The sequence below is a fragment of the Trachurus japonicus genome, chromosome 7, assembly GCF_045865225.1.
Source record: "Trachurus japonicus isolate A0001 chromosome 7, Traja_1.0".
Classification (NCBI taxonomy): Eukaryota; Metazoa; Chordata; class Actinopteri; order Carangiformes; family Carangidae; genus Trachurus; species Trachurus japonicus.
Window position 1 is genome coordinate 1676417 of NC_140913.1, and position 16890 is coordinate 1693306.

General features: G+C 43.4%; 1 protein-coding gene across 1 annotated transcript in view; it reads left to right on the forward strand.

Annotated features, from left to right (window-relative positions):
- The first annotated feature begins 4112 nt into the window (after positions 1-4112).
- Positions 4113-16890, forward strand: part of cacna1fb (calcium channel, voltage-dependent, L type, alpha 1F subunit) — a 66182-nt gene continuing 53404 nt past the window's right edge. Inside the window, exon 1 of the mRNA XM_085780753.1 lies at positions 4113-4270. Within this exon, the coding sequence (XP_085636879.1) occupies positions 4249-4270 (22 nt within the window). The 5' untranslated portion in view covers positions 4113-4248. The remainder of the gene's footprint in view (positions 4271-16890) is intronic.

A 16890-nucleotide genomic window follows, 5' to 3' on the forward strand; every position in this document is an offset into this window, starting at 1 on the left:
AATATACACGATAGCTACATTGTTTTCTTTAAAGCCCCTGTACAGACTTTTCATTTAGTGTAGATTTTGGTGGCCCCCGTGGACGAAAGCGGTGGAATGAAGACTGCATTTCCCACTGTCATGAAGACGTTTGTCTGGCCGGTGCGTGTAGATTTGTTTTGGAAACGTTTTTTTTTTTTTAGCAGCGTAATGTATCTATTGGTATCGTTTCGTCAGTGGTCCGACCCGACCATGCCTTCCAGAGGTATAGAAGACTATAGAGCGTATCTTCACACTGATGTGCTCATTTGCTGTTGTAGGTAACAGAGACACATCAGCAGAAACCAGAGACTTTTGCGTATCCAGTTAAAAGCTCCGTACAGGGGCTTTAATTCACAAACATATTTCCATCATTTCGAATAGTCTTCTAAACGATGTTTAGACTAATAGTCGTCTAAACAACGTTAAAACAACGTAAATTGATGCTGTCGATTGGCTGTCTTCATCTAGACACAGATCGAGAAAATGTTTGCTGGCAGTATTTATTCAGTTAAAGCCCTCTAAAATGCATATTTTTTAGGTCATGTTTCCCCTGATATTATTTGATCATGTTGAAAAACAGTCGAATTATAGTTACGACGTGACGCGACGTCGATTGGATGTCTTCATCTAGACGCAGGTAAAACAGAATCAACTGTATTTTATTGCATTTTATCCTCGTTGTAAAGCACTTTGTGATTTTATCTATGAAAAGTGCTATATAAATTAAACTTACTTACTTACTTACTTACTAAAACAACTTGTACTTGGAAATGAAACCTTTTTAGGACATATAGTTGAAAGATCTGTTTCAGGAAAATTGCCTTTAATATTTATGGTGTTATTTATAGCCTAAATATTGTAGTACATTTTACAACAATAACAATGTTATTGGACTTTTAAAGCAACATAATATGGATTTTTATTGGCATATTTTGAGTTCTGGTATTGGTGGTTTTGAGTTGCTGTTTGGCTGCTTGCCTCACAGAACTTGCAACCCTGGTTCTGGGTTCAGTTCCCAAGACTGCAGCCTTTTCAGATGGAGTTAACAGGTTCGCCCTGTGCCTTCTCTCCAGGTTCTCTAAATTCCAGATCATCCTGCTTTCCTTCTCTACCTCCTCTGGACACTCTTCCCTCCTCTTCCTCTCCCTCACTGGTTGTAGAATGCTGTTTTCCCAGCAGGAGGCAGCAGAGATGTGTTTAATATGTGAGGGATATGAGGTCAGCCAGAGAGGATTATGGGATAGAAAAAAAATGAGATAACAGGACAGGGAGTTTTTCCTCCTCACTATGTGCTGCTGATTGTAGCAACTGTTGGTTTGTCTTTATAATATTGGCAGGTCTGTATCTGACACTGTAAAGACCAGTGAGATAGTTTGTTATGATACAAAAATGTATACAAATATCATTGATTTTAATTATTTAACTTTATATAGCAGTGTCTTACATTTGATGACATTTAAAAGAGCAGTAGACAATGTTAACCTATTAGGATCAACTTGCATGAATAAACAGCCAGAAAAAACAGCAAATGCAGCACACACCTGTAGTGACAGATCAGTTCACCTGTGTCACAGTCTGATAGAACATGAACAGGAAAAGCTGGAGAAACATCTGGATTCATTCAGCTGTTTGTGAACAATCTGTTCGTGGGTTAGTTTTTAATTTCACCTTTTTATTTTATTTTAACAGAAACAACAAATGACAGAGAGAAAAGAGAGAGGGATAGAGAGAGAGGTAAATCCTCTCTGTGAGTCCAGCAGCAGGATTATGGACGGCTTAATATAGAAGCTTAGTGACACACATACACACACACACACACACACACACATACACACACACACACACACACACACACACACACACACACACACACACACACACACACACACACACACACACACACACACACACTCACACACACACACACTAACACACACACACACTAACACAAACACACTGCCTTGCATCCTGCCATCTCTATCTATCTATCTATCTATCTATCTATCTATCTATCTATCTATCTATCTATCTATCTATCTATCTATCTATCTATCTATCTATCTATCTATCTATATGTCTATCTATCTATCTATATGTCTGTCTGTCTGTCGTAAAGAAAAGTGAAGGAATTGAAAATCATTCAAAGGGAGAAGGAGATGAAGAGGTAGAGGAGGTGTGGAGGATGTAGTGAAAGAAGTGAGGGGGGAAGCGATGTATAGAAGGATGAGTGGATGAGGAGGACAAAAGGAGAAGAGGAGAAAGAGGGAGCAAGAAGTATGTAGAAATAGAAAAAACAGAAAGAGGAGAGGAGGTCAAGGAGGTCAGGGGTCAGAGGAGTTCCTTCTTGACTTTGTGTTGGAAATTAACAATAAGACTCCCTCAACCAACACATTATACACTCTAATAGTGTGTGTGCATGCTTTATTAAAGCAGAGATCCTTCACCTCTGTCTCAGCAGTGAAGGTCAATGTTTCATCATTCTCCACTTAATGCTTCAATTTACCTTCAAGTAGTTGTGATTTGACCACTTACGCAGACTACTGGTCTCTGTCTCTGTCTCTGTCTCTGTCTCTCTGGCTGAACTCTGAGATTCAAGACATGGGATGAACACGTCTTTACTGACATTTCTGTGAGTTCAGGTCGTTCCAGGTCTGTTCTGCCTCCTGGAAACAAGTGTAATCTTGTGCTCTATGGTCGACATGACGACGGCTCTCACCTTTTCCAGTAGTGGCCACCGGCTGAAAACAGGTCAAGCGTTGTTTAAATCCACGGTCTGTGTCGCTACAGCAACCCTCTGTCATCAGAACCTCCAATCAGACAAAGAAAAGCTTACCTGAGTGTAGGGACTCAGAATGTGCTGACTCAACTAAATTTGACTCATTGAATAAGGCTTTCACCTCAGGACTCATCTAACTCTGACTCATCTAAACCTGATTTATTTAAACCTGACTCAACTCAACCCAACTCATCTCAACCTGACTCATCTTAATCTGACTAAATTTATTCTGACTCATCTAACCCTGACTAATCTAAACCTGACTCTTCTTGACCTGACTCATTTCGCTTTGATTTATCATGATTTGACTCATCTCAATTTAATTAATCTCATTCTGATTAATCTCCATTTGACTTGATTTAACTCAAGTCAACCAGACCAGCCACTCTAGCTGATATGACTTGATACAATAATGTGTTGGTAAAGTGTTCACTTGTTAGTTTATTGTCATCTTCCATGTCCTGATAAATAATGACTCACATTGTTTTACTACCATAGTTGTGCACGTGTGTCCTACAGTCTGTGCAGCACTCAGTGCTGGGCATACTGGAGATGGTGATGTAATATAATCCCTCCACTGTGCCCTGGTGTCCCCCTCCATAGGCAGGAGGTCTGAGTCCAGTTCTGGAGGATCCTCCTACATTTTCTTCTTTTTCTGCTCCCTGTGAGATGAAATAACCAAAGGTCTGGGTTGAGTCTCTCTCTCTCTCTCTCTCTCTGTGGAGACGAATCACAGAAGGAAATCACAGCTTTTTCCTCCGGTTCCTGTTCATTAAACAAAAGGTCAAATCATTTTACTGTTCAGGGACACTCATCTCTGAGCTGTCTGCTCTCTGCAGGGTCATACCTCTAGTCTGACTCTTGAGCCTGTACTTAATCTCCACTGTCATTATCATCATCATCTTCATTAGATATCTTTGAATATCTGTCTTTAAAAACAAGTCTATTCAGGCCCATTTTTATTCTCTCTGTGCCTTTAATTCGCTTCCAGCTGCCCTCCCCTTTAACACACTGAGCTTTTTTCTATTTAATCCCCAATTGGGAGAAAGAGAGAAAGGCAGAGAGACACTGGCATAGAGAGAGAGAGAGAGAGAGATGAACAGATAGATGAAGAGAGAGAGAGAGAGTCAGATTAGTGAACTGAAGCTGAAAAAGAAGCAGAATTCGTCTCCGCGGATTTCTCTGGATTTATTTCATCTCTTCACTTCCCCCTCATCCATAGGCTGTTATATTAATAAATCGATGATTCTATGAATTGATCGGCAGCTGCAGCAGAAGAAAAGTCGATAGATTTTTTTGGGGGGGGAGAAATTTGACAGTGACCGCGGGAAAATGTGGAGAAGTTGTTCGCGTTCGTGAATCTAAAGAAGATGGGGATGCACGCGACGGGAAACTGATCAAACTACGGATGATTATCGGTGTTTGGAGCTGAGAGGAAACAAGCAGCGGAGATGTATGAGGAGAGCCGCAAAAGTAAGAAACGACTGTTTCAGGTTTTTTCATTCAGCTGATCTGAGTGTGTACAAATGGTAAAAGTTGATATCGATTAATTAGATGTGATCGATCAGCTGCTTCATGTGAACCTGAGGCAAGTTGTCACTGGATCAAACTATTGTTTTATTAGCAACAAGATTCTGTTTCCGCCCAGTAAATAATAAATCAATAAATTGATTAGTTAATCGACAGGATATAAAATAGCAATTGTTTTGATAAAAGATAGCCTATGTGAGTTGCCTGTGCCGTCAATGCTCCCACCAGCCCCTGCGGCCAGTGTCTGTCACAGGAACTTAACAGACCATTTATTTTACATGTGTCAAAGACTTAATCGATCGATCACCTATACATCTGATAATCAATGCAGTTGGAGCTCAGTGAGAAACTCTTCTGGAAGAATTCAGCTGCACAGATTCACCATCATAACAAACCTGTTTCAGAGGATCAGCTTAACATCCACTTACTGCCTTTTTTTTTACCGATCCTTCAGCCACATCTGTGGGCTTCATCAGTGGATGGATCAGCTGTCAAATTTAATTTAATGGTGACCTCACCATATTTCAATAAGATAAGAATCATTTCTATGACAATTTTGAAATCTGAGAAGGCCTCCTGCTGTCTGACCTGAAGCTTCTCACTGATGCTGACTCTGACTCACATGATGATTTATGCAGTGATGGAGTGAACGTTCACACCTTCATCAGCAGCATCGACGTGTTGTTCAGAAGCAGAGAGGTGACAGTGCCTTCACAGAGGCTTCAGCTCTTAATGGCTGTCTTCATCTCCAACAGTCTGAGCTGTTGTCTTATCCTTAGATGTTTTTTTTTCTTTTCTTCTGTTCATTTTTCTTTGTTGGTCGTTCAGTTCCTCACCAAACCACCAAACCAGAAGTCAATCAGTTGCTGTGAGTCAAGAGCCCCTTTGAACAGATCTGATCCAGTCGTTGTAAAAGAGCCCAACTTTAAATCAGAGTGTGCAGAATGAGAGCTTAGATATCAGTGATTTAATCAACAGGAAGTAAAGTGCTGTCATGGATCAGTGAGTTCGGCTGTGGGCTACAACTTGAGTGCCGTCCTTTAGTCTGTGTCTGTTCACATTTGAAAAATGATTCAAACTGAATTCACTATGATCAGCTCCTGTTTCCTGCCTTTCATCAGATATTCACACAACAATCACGGGTTTTATGTGAATCAAAGGAAACTGAATGGCCGACAGCGGCTCAGAGCTCCTGTGTGTTTGAAGAGAGATCAGTGATTCATTCAGCAGCAGGCCCAAGAAACGTAGATATCCTCACACTTCTTACTCACAGTGTCCAGACCCCTCTGCACTCACTCAATCTACGGCAGCCTGGATGTGTCATCCCAGGGAGTGAATGTCATAAAACATTGTGGGACCAGAGCAGTGGAATCTCCTGATGAGCTGTAACACTCAGCTCAGGATGACCCACATCACAGCACCACCATGATCATTATCATTCATGTGTGTGTGTATGTCAATTATATCATAGTGGCAAGGGTAAAGGTTGAGACCAGGTTCATATGCAGAGGCCAGGTTCTCATCTAGGTTTTCATACAGAGACTTGATTCATATCCAGAGACCGAGTTCTCATCCAAAGACTATTCACATTCAAAGACCAAAGGTTCTCATCCTGAGACTAGAATCACATCCAGAGACCAAGTTCTCATCCTGAGACCAGGTTCTCATCCTGAGACTAGATTCTCATACAGAGACTAGATTCTCATCCAGAGACTAGATTCACATCCAGAGATGATAGACCCAGTTTAGTGATTCTCTAATAGTGAGTCACTATAGGTGGTGAATGACACCTGTTCCACAACTTGATATCTGGTTGGTTGTAGGTTGTCACATAATGTGACCAGTATCTAATGTCCACCGTCAGTTATTCAGATGTTGACGTTAGAATTTTGTAAATGATGTTTGTGTTACTCAGGGACCCTTCGCTAAGCCCCGCCCCCCTTTCCGCATCGATTTCTAAGGAAATATCAGCAAATTTGTGGATAAACTGTTCTGAGATATCAGAGAGAAGAAGTCTCTAAGATCATTCATAGTTTTCAGTGACGTGACTCGCGCAGGAGGATCCCGTCTATCAACCCACAAAGACTTAGGTGATCTCACTGATTATGAAAGATACGTTGTCAAACTGCAAGTTTTTGGGCGATTAGGAACCATATACATCACTGCCCCCCCCCCCGTCACAGCCTCTATAGATGGCCTGCATTGCTGTAGAGAAGGAGGGATGGATCGGTGCTGTTTAGTTGCTGCATTAACGTCTAATGACACAAATCTTCAGGTCTTGGGCTTAGAGAAGGAGAAAAAATCAACACCACCCTATACTTTTGGAATATCGGGTGTTGGACTTGCATGTCCTGTACGCACACCGCCTCAGCATATTGTTTTCTGCCGAAAGCTTGACTGGCCTCTTGTGCATAGTTACAGTTGCTAACGTAGGATTGGACAATAGCCGTTTGTGGGAGGGGCTTAGCGAAGGGTCAATTATTACATGATTAGCTGATCACAAATGACCTGACCGCCATTGTTTTGCATAGTTAGGGCCACAGGGCAAGCGCACCGGGCACTGGCCCCTACAGCTATGAAATAGCTGCAATGAAGTCAATGGGACGAGCGGGAAAAAAAAGAGCGAAAAAGAATAATCATTGGAGTTTTACAAACGTCTACTGCTCAGGCATACTTTCACCTAGAGACTTCATTTGAACTAAAAACAGCAGACACAAGTCTTGTGTATTGGCGTATTATTCCACGTTTTGATAGGTCATATAGTTTTTAATCAATCCCTGATCAATGACCATGATCATTTTTGGAGAAATTATGTAAGGGATAATGTATAGTTGGTCGGTTGTTGAAACCCCTCCGCTTCGCGTTGGGGTTCCATACCCCTGTCGGGGTTTATTTCTCCATAACAACCGACCAACTATACATTATCCCGCTTAGAACACGGCCTACAACTAAATCATTCAATAATGTAACACAAAATAATGATTAAAATATATTTTATTCGTGTAAAATTATGCCGTTGCTAGGGACGCCGCTCTGATCAGCGCAGCACAGAAAAGAGAAACTATGCAGGATATTTACCTTATGTTTAATTTTTACCGTCATTAAACAGCTTCGGACTAATTGTGATGTTAGATAAATGACTTGTAACCTGTTACAGGGAGAGTGGAGGCCGGAGTCTCCTTATTTCCACATCGTGGCTGAAAAGCAAACTTGCATCAAAGCCTCTGACCCGTGTCACAGCTCCTCTCCTCTCCTGTCCTCTCCTCTGCGACACAAACGCACCCCGCACCCTGTAATCTCTTGTTTATGACAGATACGACTACACAAAATACATCGTAACGTGTATGGTAATCCATCGATCCATTGATTGATTATCAAAGGCTTCAAATGCACGAACGGGAGGAGGCTCAGCAAAACAGCGGCCGTGACCGGACATGCAGAGTCAGCCGTTGCTATGGAGTCCCCAGCAACGGTCCGCTCAGCGGTGGTCTATCGAGAAATAAACACCGCAGAATATTGGTGATTGACCAATCAGAATCGAGTATTCAAGAGAGCTGTGTTATAATGGGTGTGTATTGCACGGAATGTTTGTGTCAGAGTGGGTGACATCATCGGTTAGAGTGGGAGAGAGCCCAGAAATTTTCTCTTTCCACACTCCTCCTGGACACAATTTACGCTCTGCACACATGATTTTTTCCAAATTTGTAGACAATCATGTTCTGTCTCTCACAATGTGCTCAAAATATCAGAGAGACTTACAGAATTTGAATTGTCAGCCTCTAGGTGCGGCCACGTCTGTCTCTGCTCCTTATTGACTCCAATACAAAGATTTTCTGAGAGAAGCAGAATGGACTTCTGTTTTAAACCAACACTAAAGGTGCGTTCACACCGGACCTTTTGTTTTTGTCGCTGACGCTCGTATCGCTCTGAAAAAAACGTTCCGCCGCTCAGGTGCAGACGCTCATCAATTTGACACAGAGCCACATACTCGCATTTTCGCTTTGATGACGTCATGCCCACTGCCATGTGTCTCTGTTTACACCGGCACCACTGGGATTACGGCAGCCAATCAGAGCTGAGCGACGAGCGACTGACGGCCGGAGAGTTGGGATTTCTCATCTCGAGCGACGGGAGCGACTCGAGCGAAAAAACGCTCCAACGCTCGTTTGCATTGACTTAACATGTAAACTCGTCGCTCGTTCTAAAAACAAAAGGTGTGTCAGTGTGATTCGACGCGGGATTCGAACCGGGGACGCCTGCGGCGAGGACTGTAGCCTCTACATGGGGCGGCCGCTCTACCCACTGCGCCACGCACCGCCCCTGGGTCCGGTGTGATTTATTTCAGTCAGTGTGAACGCAGCTTAAGGAACTTTTTTTTTTTAAGTATATTTTTGGGCTTTTAATGCCTTTAATTGATAGCACAGTGAAGAGCATGCAGCGAGGACTATAGCCTCAACATGGGGCGGCAGCTCTACCAAGTGAGCTAAACGCCGCCCCACTAAGGAACTATATAATATTTTACTAATTTTTGTGATGGTACATCGACTTACAACAGGTTGAATGACACCTCTGTCATGGCCTGAGGGTCTGTATCACCTTCACTGGCACTAAGCAGCTTTGAGGAGCATGGTAGGAACCGTCTTCTGTTAATTTCCATGCACCGGGAGATCAGGATGTTTACGGCGCTTCGCGCTGGTGCTCATGAAGTCTTCCTTCAGGCAAAACACTACCACTTGGGCCACTGGCGCCGCCAAACTCAACCAAAACTGAAAGTTCTTAAGTACTGCTTTAAAATCGCACGTTTCAGCAAAATATTTACTGTAGAAACACCAAATCGTACCAAATTGTTCAGGAAGTCCTTGTACACGCTCGCGGTCTGGGTTTTTTATGATAGGAGTTACCGTTTTGTCAGAGTAAGCCTAAATGTGAGACCAGTGCAGGGGCAGAAAATAGCTCCTTTTCTCGACGTTTCTGTCTGTCTCAGCCTGGGGGGCCTCTATCGTCATTGGCAACCGCCTCAAGTTGCCGTGGTAACCTCTGAGCCTCAGGCCAGAGCTCGTAAGGCAGGGGTGCTCATTACAAGACATTTGGGTCGATCGCGTGATGAAGAACAAAAAAATTAAAAACACAGTTGTCTGGACAGCAGGCATTTTTCTCACAACCGACCCATAGACTGTAAAAGAACCGACCTCAAAAGCGAGGGCAGGTCCGCCGAAGCATCATTCCGGGTGAATCAAGCTCTCCGCCCGTTGTCTTTGTTGTCACTTTGTTGCCGCTCCACAGAGCGCACATGGCTACTTAATTATGCACGTGCTGACCATATGGTTGTGCTGAGGCATTCTGGGGGTGGAATATGAGGTGTGTTCATGTCTGCGCCATTCTTGGGTCCGGTGTGATTTATTTATTTATTTTTTTAAAGTATATTTTTTTCGGCTTTTTGCCTTTATTTGATAGTGATGACAGTAGAGATAGACAGGAAATGGGGAGGCAGAGAGAGGGGGAATGACACGCAGGAAAGGTCTGCCCGACGCGGGATTCGAACCGGGGACGCCTGCGGCGAGGACTGTAGCCTCTACATGGGGCGGCCGCTCTACCCACTGCGCCACGCACCGCCCCTGGGTCCGGTGTGATTTATCAATGGAATATTGCGCAGAGTTGTGCGTACGCACAGCTTGATCAGTGTTTCCCACTAACAGAAAAAAAAAAGTTTTTTTTTTTTTCTCCTCACGTGTGTTTACGTGCGGTGCGCCCGCAAGCGAGAGTGGCGGCAGGTTGAGAGGCTGACAGCTGACAGATGAGAGCTGGTGAAACGCTAGCATGATTATTAAAAAAAACACCATCTCTCATCTCTGCCCGCACATAGACAGACACAGGTTCACATACAGACAGGGGCGCACGGTAAATGCAGCTGCCGCCCCCCCCCCCGCCGCATAGTCCGACCAACTGGACGACCAAAAATTGGTAGATCATTTTGACTTGGTCACTTTAAAAGTAGCTCTCAGGCTGAAAAAGTGTGAGCACCCCTGTCGTAAGGTTTATAAGCTCGTTAACATGTTTATAAACAATCCACCTGGAGCCACACACACCAACACATACAGGTAGCTTCATGTGATTACAGTTACACACACACACAGGTAACATACACATGCACGCGTATGCTCGCCAAGGACGTGCGGTCAGGGGAGGCAGGGGAGAGAGAAGAAAAAAATAAATAAAATAATAAAATAAAATAAGTATTAATATTTTTCCACTGGCCTTGGTTCCGACCAGTTTTGATCATTTTTGTAGTCAAAATCGCTGAAATCCTGTATTTCCTGTTCAAATACAGCAAAGAGACGAGAGGTGAGGCAGCGCAGAGGCGTGCCTCACCCCAGATAGCTCAATCCCTCACTAAGTGGATTGTGCGCGTGCACTGGCGCCAGGCGCGTAGGCAGGAGTGGGCCTGGCCGGGCCAGTGCCGCCCACACGAATCACTGGCCCGCCCGTCCACGTTTCATAAGAAGAAAAATTGTATTGATTAAATTAAATTAAATGCAGTTAATCGATCGTTTTCAATGGGAGTTGTTCTGTGAAATATAAACAAACAAAGCCGACAGACATGTAGCGGATCTCTGTTTAAAACGTTGGTGCAGCGCACTGAGCACACAAGGGAGAGAGGAGGTGAAAAGAGACAATGTTACCTGTTGAATAATACTGGACTCAGCCATGTAGCACCATCGCTAAAACACTGAGACCAGTGAGTAGGCTATAACGAGTCAAAAAGCTGCAGACACTGATAACTGATCACTGCCTGAAGAGTTTGAATAGCCTCTAACTTCATGAACGCAGCTCAAACAGACCCGGTGCTTCAGCATGGTGACGCTTTGATAAATACAGCGGATCTGCGCTGCTTTACAGTAGCCTATCCTCTCGTATATTAGCCGGTCACTACCGGAGCTTAATTAAAAAAAAGAAGAAAAAAAAGCGCTCCTCGCGGTGGAGCGGAGTTTCCTCTAGCCTACTTGATCAGCTGACATGTGGTCAAGACGTAGCTACAGACCTGTCACAGTCACAGGTGCATTTCATTTTTATAGGACTTCAACCTCAAAGCTGTCTGTCCTCAGACTGTCCTGACCTGTCCCTGAACACCACACAGGGACAACATGGAGCTGCCTGTGTGATTGGTTACTGAGTTTTACTGTTTACATGTACATGCAGGTACAGTTAAATACAGTTTATCATCATAGTGGCAGGAAAGATCATTTCATCTGTATGTTGTTGTATGTTGTGCAATAAAATGGTTAACAGTGATGTGTGCTAGATGAAATGCACTGACCTGAGAAAAGATGGCCCATCCAATTTTGTACTGGCCCACCCAAAATTTTAATTCTGCCTACGCCACTGACTGGCGCGTGCTGGTTGCCATTTCTCTGTATGTTTCCAATATCCTGCTTTGACATTTTTTTAATTATACATCTTAATTGCCATAGTGTTTGGTAATGTATTTCACATAGGCCTATGTGTGTAATATTTAAGTTTAGTTTACAGTAAGTCTTTTGATCGGAGAAAAATCCACAAGGAAAAAGCCTGCCTTGAGGCAGGCAGTGGCCTACCTGTGCCTCACCGATGGGGGCGATAGTGAGCCTGAAGGTCAATAATTTAATACCCGAATTACTGTTGCTAACAACAAACAATCAATCAATCCAATATGCAATTTTTTTGCTCGCTGGAAAATGGAGGATTTGATTTTGAAGCTAAGGAATTTTTCAAAACTGGACTTTCAAGCAAAGCAAGAATTAATACAAACTGGGAGACCGACACCGGACCTACGAGATCTGCTTCAAACAACGGGAGTAACTCGCTCTATAGTGTAGTTTGTGTTTAATGTGTATGAACAAAGTACGGGTTCTGTAATGTCCGCCAAGTCCAGCTGCTGACTCTCCGCTCCGCTATCACACAACGTCTTTCAGCACCACAGGTGTGGACAGCAGCGAGGAGGGAGAAAAGCACTGTTTATGCTACTGTTTATATTTATTTTATTTATGTTTGCCTATGCTACAACCAGCGAGAAGATGTGTTTTATATATAGCCTATATACAGTGTTCTAATTACGGGGGAGCTGGAGCTCTGAAATAGGCTGTTGATTTGGGCCCGTTCACACCAGACGCGCATTTCTCTGCGCCGGTCGACAAGCTTCTGCCCCTCAGCTGTGCATGTAGGTGTGTGTGTGTGTGTGTGTGTGTTCATCTCTCTCTCCGCTCTGTTTAGATTGAATAAAAACAAATGGGCTACTAAGGCACACACACTGGCCCTCGTATTTGTCAATCGCGGTGTTTTATTTTTAAAATTGTTTTAATTTAGAAAATTGACCGGATTCTCTAATGTTTCTTTGTTTGACTTGCTGCCCGGCTTGACGCGATCGCTCGCAGCTCGCTCACAAAATATATAACAGGGCTCCCCGAATATCACTGTGTAATTCGAACACTGCTAAAGAGAGAGAGAGAACCAGTCTATTTCTATTTTCTGCAAGTTCTTGTTTATGTACAAAATCTCTTGAAGCCCACGATCGCCCGTTTGAGCAGTTTAACATGCAAACGATATTATACCGTAGATGACCAAATAATCGCCTGCGTGCAAATACGCGCCTGTGCTCTAATAGCCGCCGGGGTCCGACCTCATTTGGCATAAACGCCGGTTCAATTAAACGCCCGGGCGATTAAGTGTTTACCATAGTCTTGCACAGAAAACAAAAGTTTTTTTTTAACAGCGCTTCACCTCTTCTGTCAGTCAGCCCCTCCTTTCGCTCTCTCTCTCGCATGCAGGCGCGCGCACACACACACACACACACACACAGACACACAAACACAGGCGCGCTAGACTGAGGGATATACAGTAGGGATATAGATAAATGCGCTAATGTACAGTGTTGAAATTACCGCGATCGACCCTCCCCTTCCGTTATCATTCATAACACTGCTCTGATCAGCTCCCTGTGTCGCGGTAACACAGACAAACTGTCTTTTTATTTATTGTCTGATGTCAATAAAGATGCGTCGGGGGAAAAAGTAGTTTTGTTCCAGTGGTCCTATGGTGAGCTCCTTGTTCTTTGCATGATGGTCTGGTGCTGCTCATTGCAAAAATAAATTGTAGCCTGTTGCAAATACGCGCCTGGTTCTTATAAACGCCTGGGCTCTAAGTCCATTTAGCATATTAAACGCCCGGGCTAATAAATGGTCATCTACGGTATGCGTCTCTCCCTCCTCGCCGCTGTCCACACCTGTGGTTCTGAAAGACGTTGTGTGATAGCGGAGCAGAGAGTCAGCAGCTGGATTTGTTGTGGGAATAAAGCTGCTGATTTTTATTACGTTTGTGGACGTTATTGCATTGGCGGGGTGAAGACCCCTTCACCCGAATTATCTAATTTTATTAGAATTACGATTGTAAATCTGACTTTCAAAGTCAGTGCCTCCCCAACCACAAACCTCACCGCACGTCACTGATGCGCGCACTCCTCTCCCACACACACAAACACACACAGGTAACTTTATGTGATTAAGGCTAATGGGATTTCTTGGTTTCCCTCAAACTCATCAAATACACAATCCAACAACTCCACAACGCTCTGGTGGACAAGTTGTGACCTGCACATTCACCACGTTAGGAGATAATAACGGAACGTTACCAGGCAGAGTTGTTTTTGAGGTAAATTCATGCAAAACCGTTGATGCGCGTTGCCTTCAGGGACAGTTTTTCAGCAAGCAGTCTCTGTATTTACCTCTAAAACAACTCTGTCTCGTAACGTTCCATTATTATCTCATAGCGTGGTGAATGTGCAGGCCACAACTTGTCCACCAGAGCGTTGTGGAGTTGTTGGATTGTGTATTTGATTAGTTTGATGAGGGAAACCAAGAAATCCCATTAGCCTCCGTAGCATAGCTCTGAGCAGCTTTCATTTCATTTCATTTATTGTTTATTTGTCGAGGACAATGCACATTAATGAACAATTTAACGCTGTGGCGTCATGTAAGTGTGCCGATTTAGCTCAAAGCTAGTTTCCGTCCGTTCGTTTCCACTCGCACCGCTTGCACCGACAATTAAAGGTAACAAACCTACTGCTATGACTATAGCGATTATGGCAATGGGCCAATTTGCCAAAATGTTGAACTATCCCTTTAATATAAACGTGACAGTACCAGATGGCGCATGTTAACAGAAAGTGTAACGCTGTATTTAGCCAATAAAATGCAGTTGGTTGGAAAACCAGCATTTAAAGAAATGCTGCAAATGTTTGACAAGCAGAAAAAGAAAATTAAATCGTAAACGTAATTATTTCTATGGTAATTAATCGTCAACTAAAAATTAATTATCGTGACAGCACTAGTCACATCCCAATTAATGTAGAATACCGACATAATGACTTATCACTGAACGTAACAATGTCCAACACTAGTTTTTACATCGACCTGGTTTTTGTTTCCAACTTAAATGCAGAGATGGCAGAAGTACCCAGATTCTTTACTCGAGTAGAAGTAAAAGTACCTGTGTAAAAAACGGCTTAAGTAAAAGTGAAAGTACTGATCCAAATATCTACTCAAGTAAAAGTAAAAAGTACAGGCTCTGAAATTTACTCAAAAGTATTATTAAAAGTAAAAAGTATTTCCATTGCACGATTCACTGCAAAGCAAATAACCACACGATAATTCATCTTGAATCCATTTCATCAATGTTATTGTTCACATAGCCTAAGTTTACCTGCCGGACACAAAATGTATCCTAATGTACTTCACTATGGTGAATTGTAGGCATTTGTATTGTACACAGAGGTGGCAAAAGTACTCATATTCTGTACTTAAAGCAGAAGTAAGCGATCCGGTCGTTTTGGCTAATGCTGCGTTCCAGGCAGGCTTTTGAAACAACACTTACGACTTTGTAGCGTTCCAGGCAACCCACTCGTGTTTCTCCGACCTGTTTTACCTGTGAAAGTCACTATAACGGCCACTCGTAACTTCTGACCCGTGAAGTCGTACCAGATCGAACTGGTACGACTTCACAGGTCGGAAAAACACGAGTTACGAGTTGCCTTGAACGCACCATAACGTCTTGTCAGCCGATGGAGCCCCCGCCCTCGTCATGGATCTATTGGTCCTCGTCCCTACGTCACCACATTCAGGCGCATCCCTTGGCTGCACACACAGCCCTGCATGCCGTTCTCTCTCCTCATTGGATAAAACTTGTAGGATACGAGAAAAGTTTTCTCCTCGGCTCAGAGCAGAGCAGAGTGACTGAGAGACCCGTGTTTCGATCCAAACACTCTATGTAAGTGATTGCTGTCGGAAGATATAACTATTTAAGACTTATATTAACACAAAAATATCACTTACTTCTGCTTTAAGTAAAAGTAAGAAAGTACAGGCTCTGAAATGTACTTTCAAAGTAAAAGTAAAAAGTAAAAATGAATTTTTGCCGTTAATGAAACCTACATCATTTGATAATTTTGTTAAACAAAAAAAGTTCAGACAGAATAATCAAGATTGAACTGACCAGAGGCAGTGTTTCCCAACGTTTGGGCCGCCACAGACTCTCACAAAATAATAACAATAAGAATTTTTAAACAGCGTTTCACCACCTCTCATCTCTGCCAGTCAGTCCACCTGCCGTCTCTCTCGCACCACACGTACACGTACGCGCGCGCACGTACACACAGACACGGGCGCATGGACAGGTTGCGCTTTGCCGCTCGTAAACGATAAATGCGCTATATTGCGCAGATTGTACAGTGTTCAACCCCCCCGTTGGATAGTCCGACCACCATCGCTTCCTTCCTCCATGCTGCTGCCTCCATGTTGCTGCTACAGTACAAGTTGGTAACTCGGTTCTCTCTCTACCGCCCCCCCCCCTCCCTCCTCCCTCTTGTTCTCCCTCTTTCCCTCTCTAGTTCGTCATGTCTTTTACCGGTGCTTTTACGTCGTGTCAAAAAAAAAAAGTAACGAGCCTGTTTTTACAATGTAAGGAGTAGAAAGTACATATTTTTGCGTATAAATGTAGGGAGTAAAAGTAAAAAGTCGTCAGAAAAATAAATACTCAAGTAAAGTACAGATACCTGAAAAATCTACTTAAGTACAGTAACAAAGTATTTGTACTTCGTTACTTGCCACCTCTGCTTAAATGTAATGTCTGCACGACAGTTGCGTTTTTAGAGTGTGACTGGCGGGCTGCAGCAGCTTCTCTGTTTGTGTTCGGTCAGAGATTCTCTGTAGATTCAGTCTTTGGTGAAGCAGCTTCTGTTTGTGATGCAGGTTGGAGCTTCACTGTGGAGAGTTTTCTCTCTCAGAGTGTTTCTCAACCAGACAACCAGAACAACAGACATGTCTGTCAGTCCGTCCTCCTCACATCCCCTCCACACCTCTCAGATTTAGACCCTCAGGTCTGGAACCAGCTCTTAGACTGTGTGGATGTTTCTGTGTCTGTGCTGATGTTGACTATAACTGACAGGAAAGATGGACAAACTGTCAAAGAGCCTGAATGTTTGTCTCTCAGTCAACTGATGGGATCAGTTTCCAGTATGCACGTCCCGTCAGTCTGTG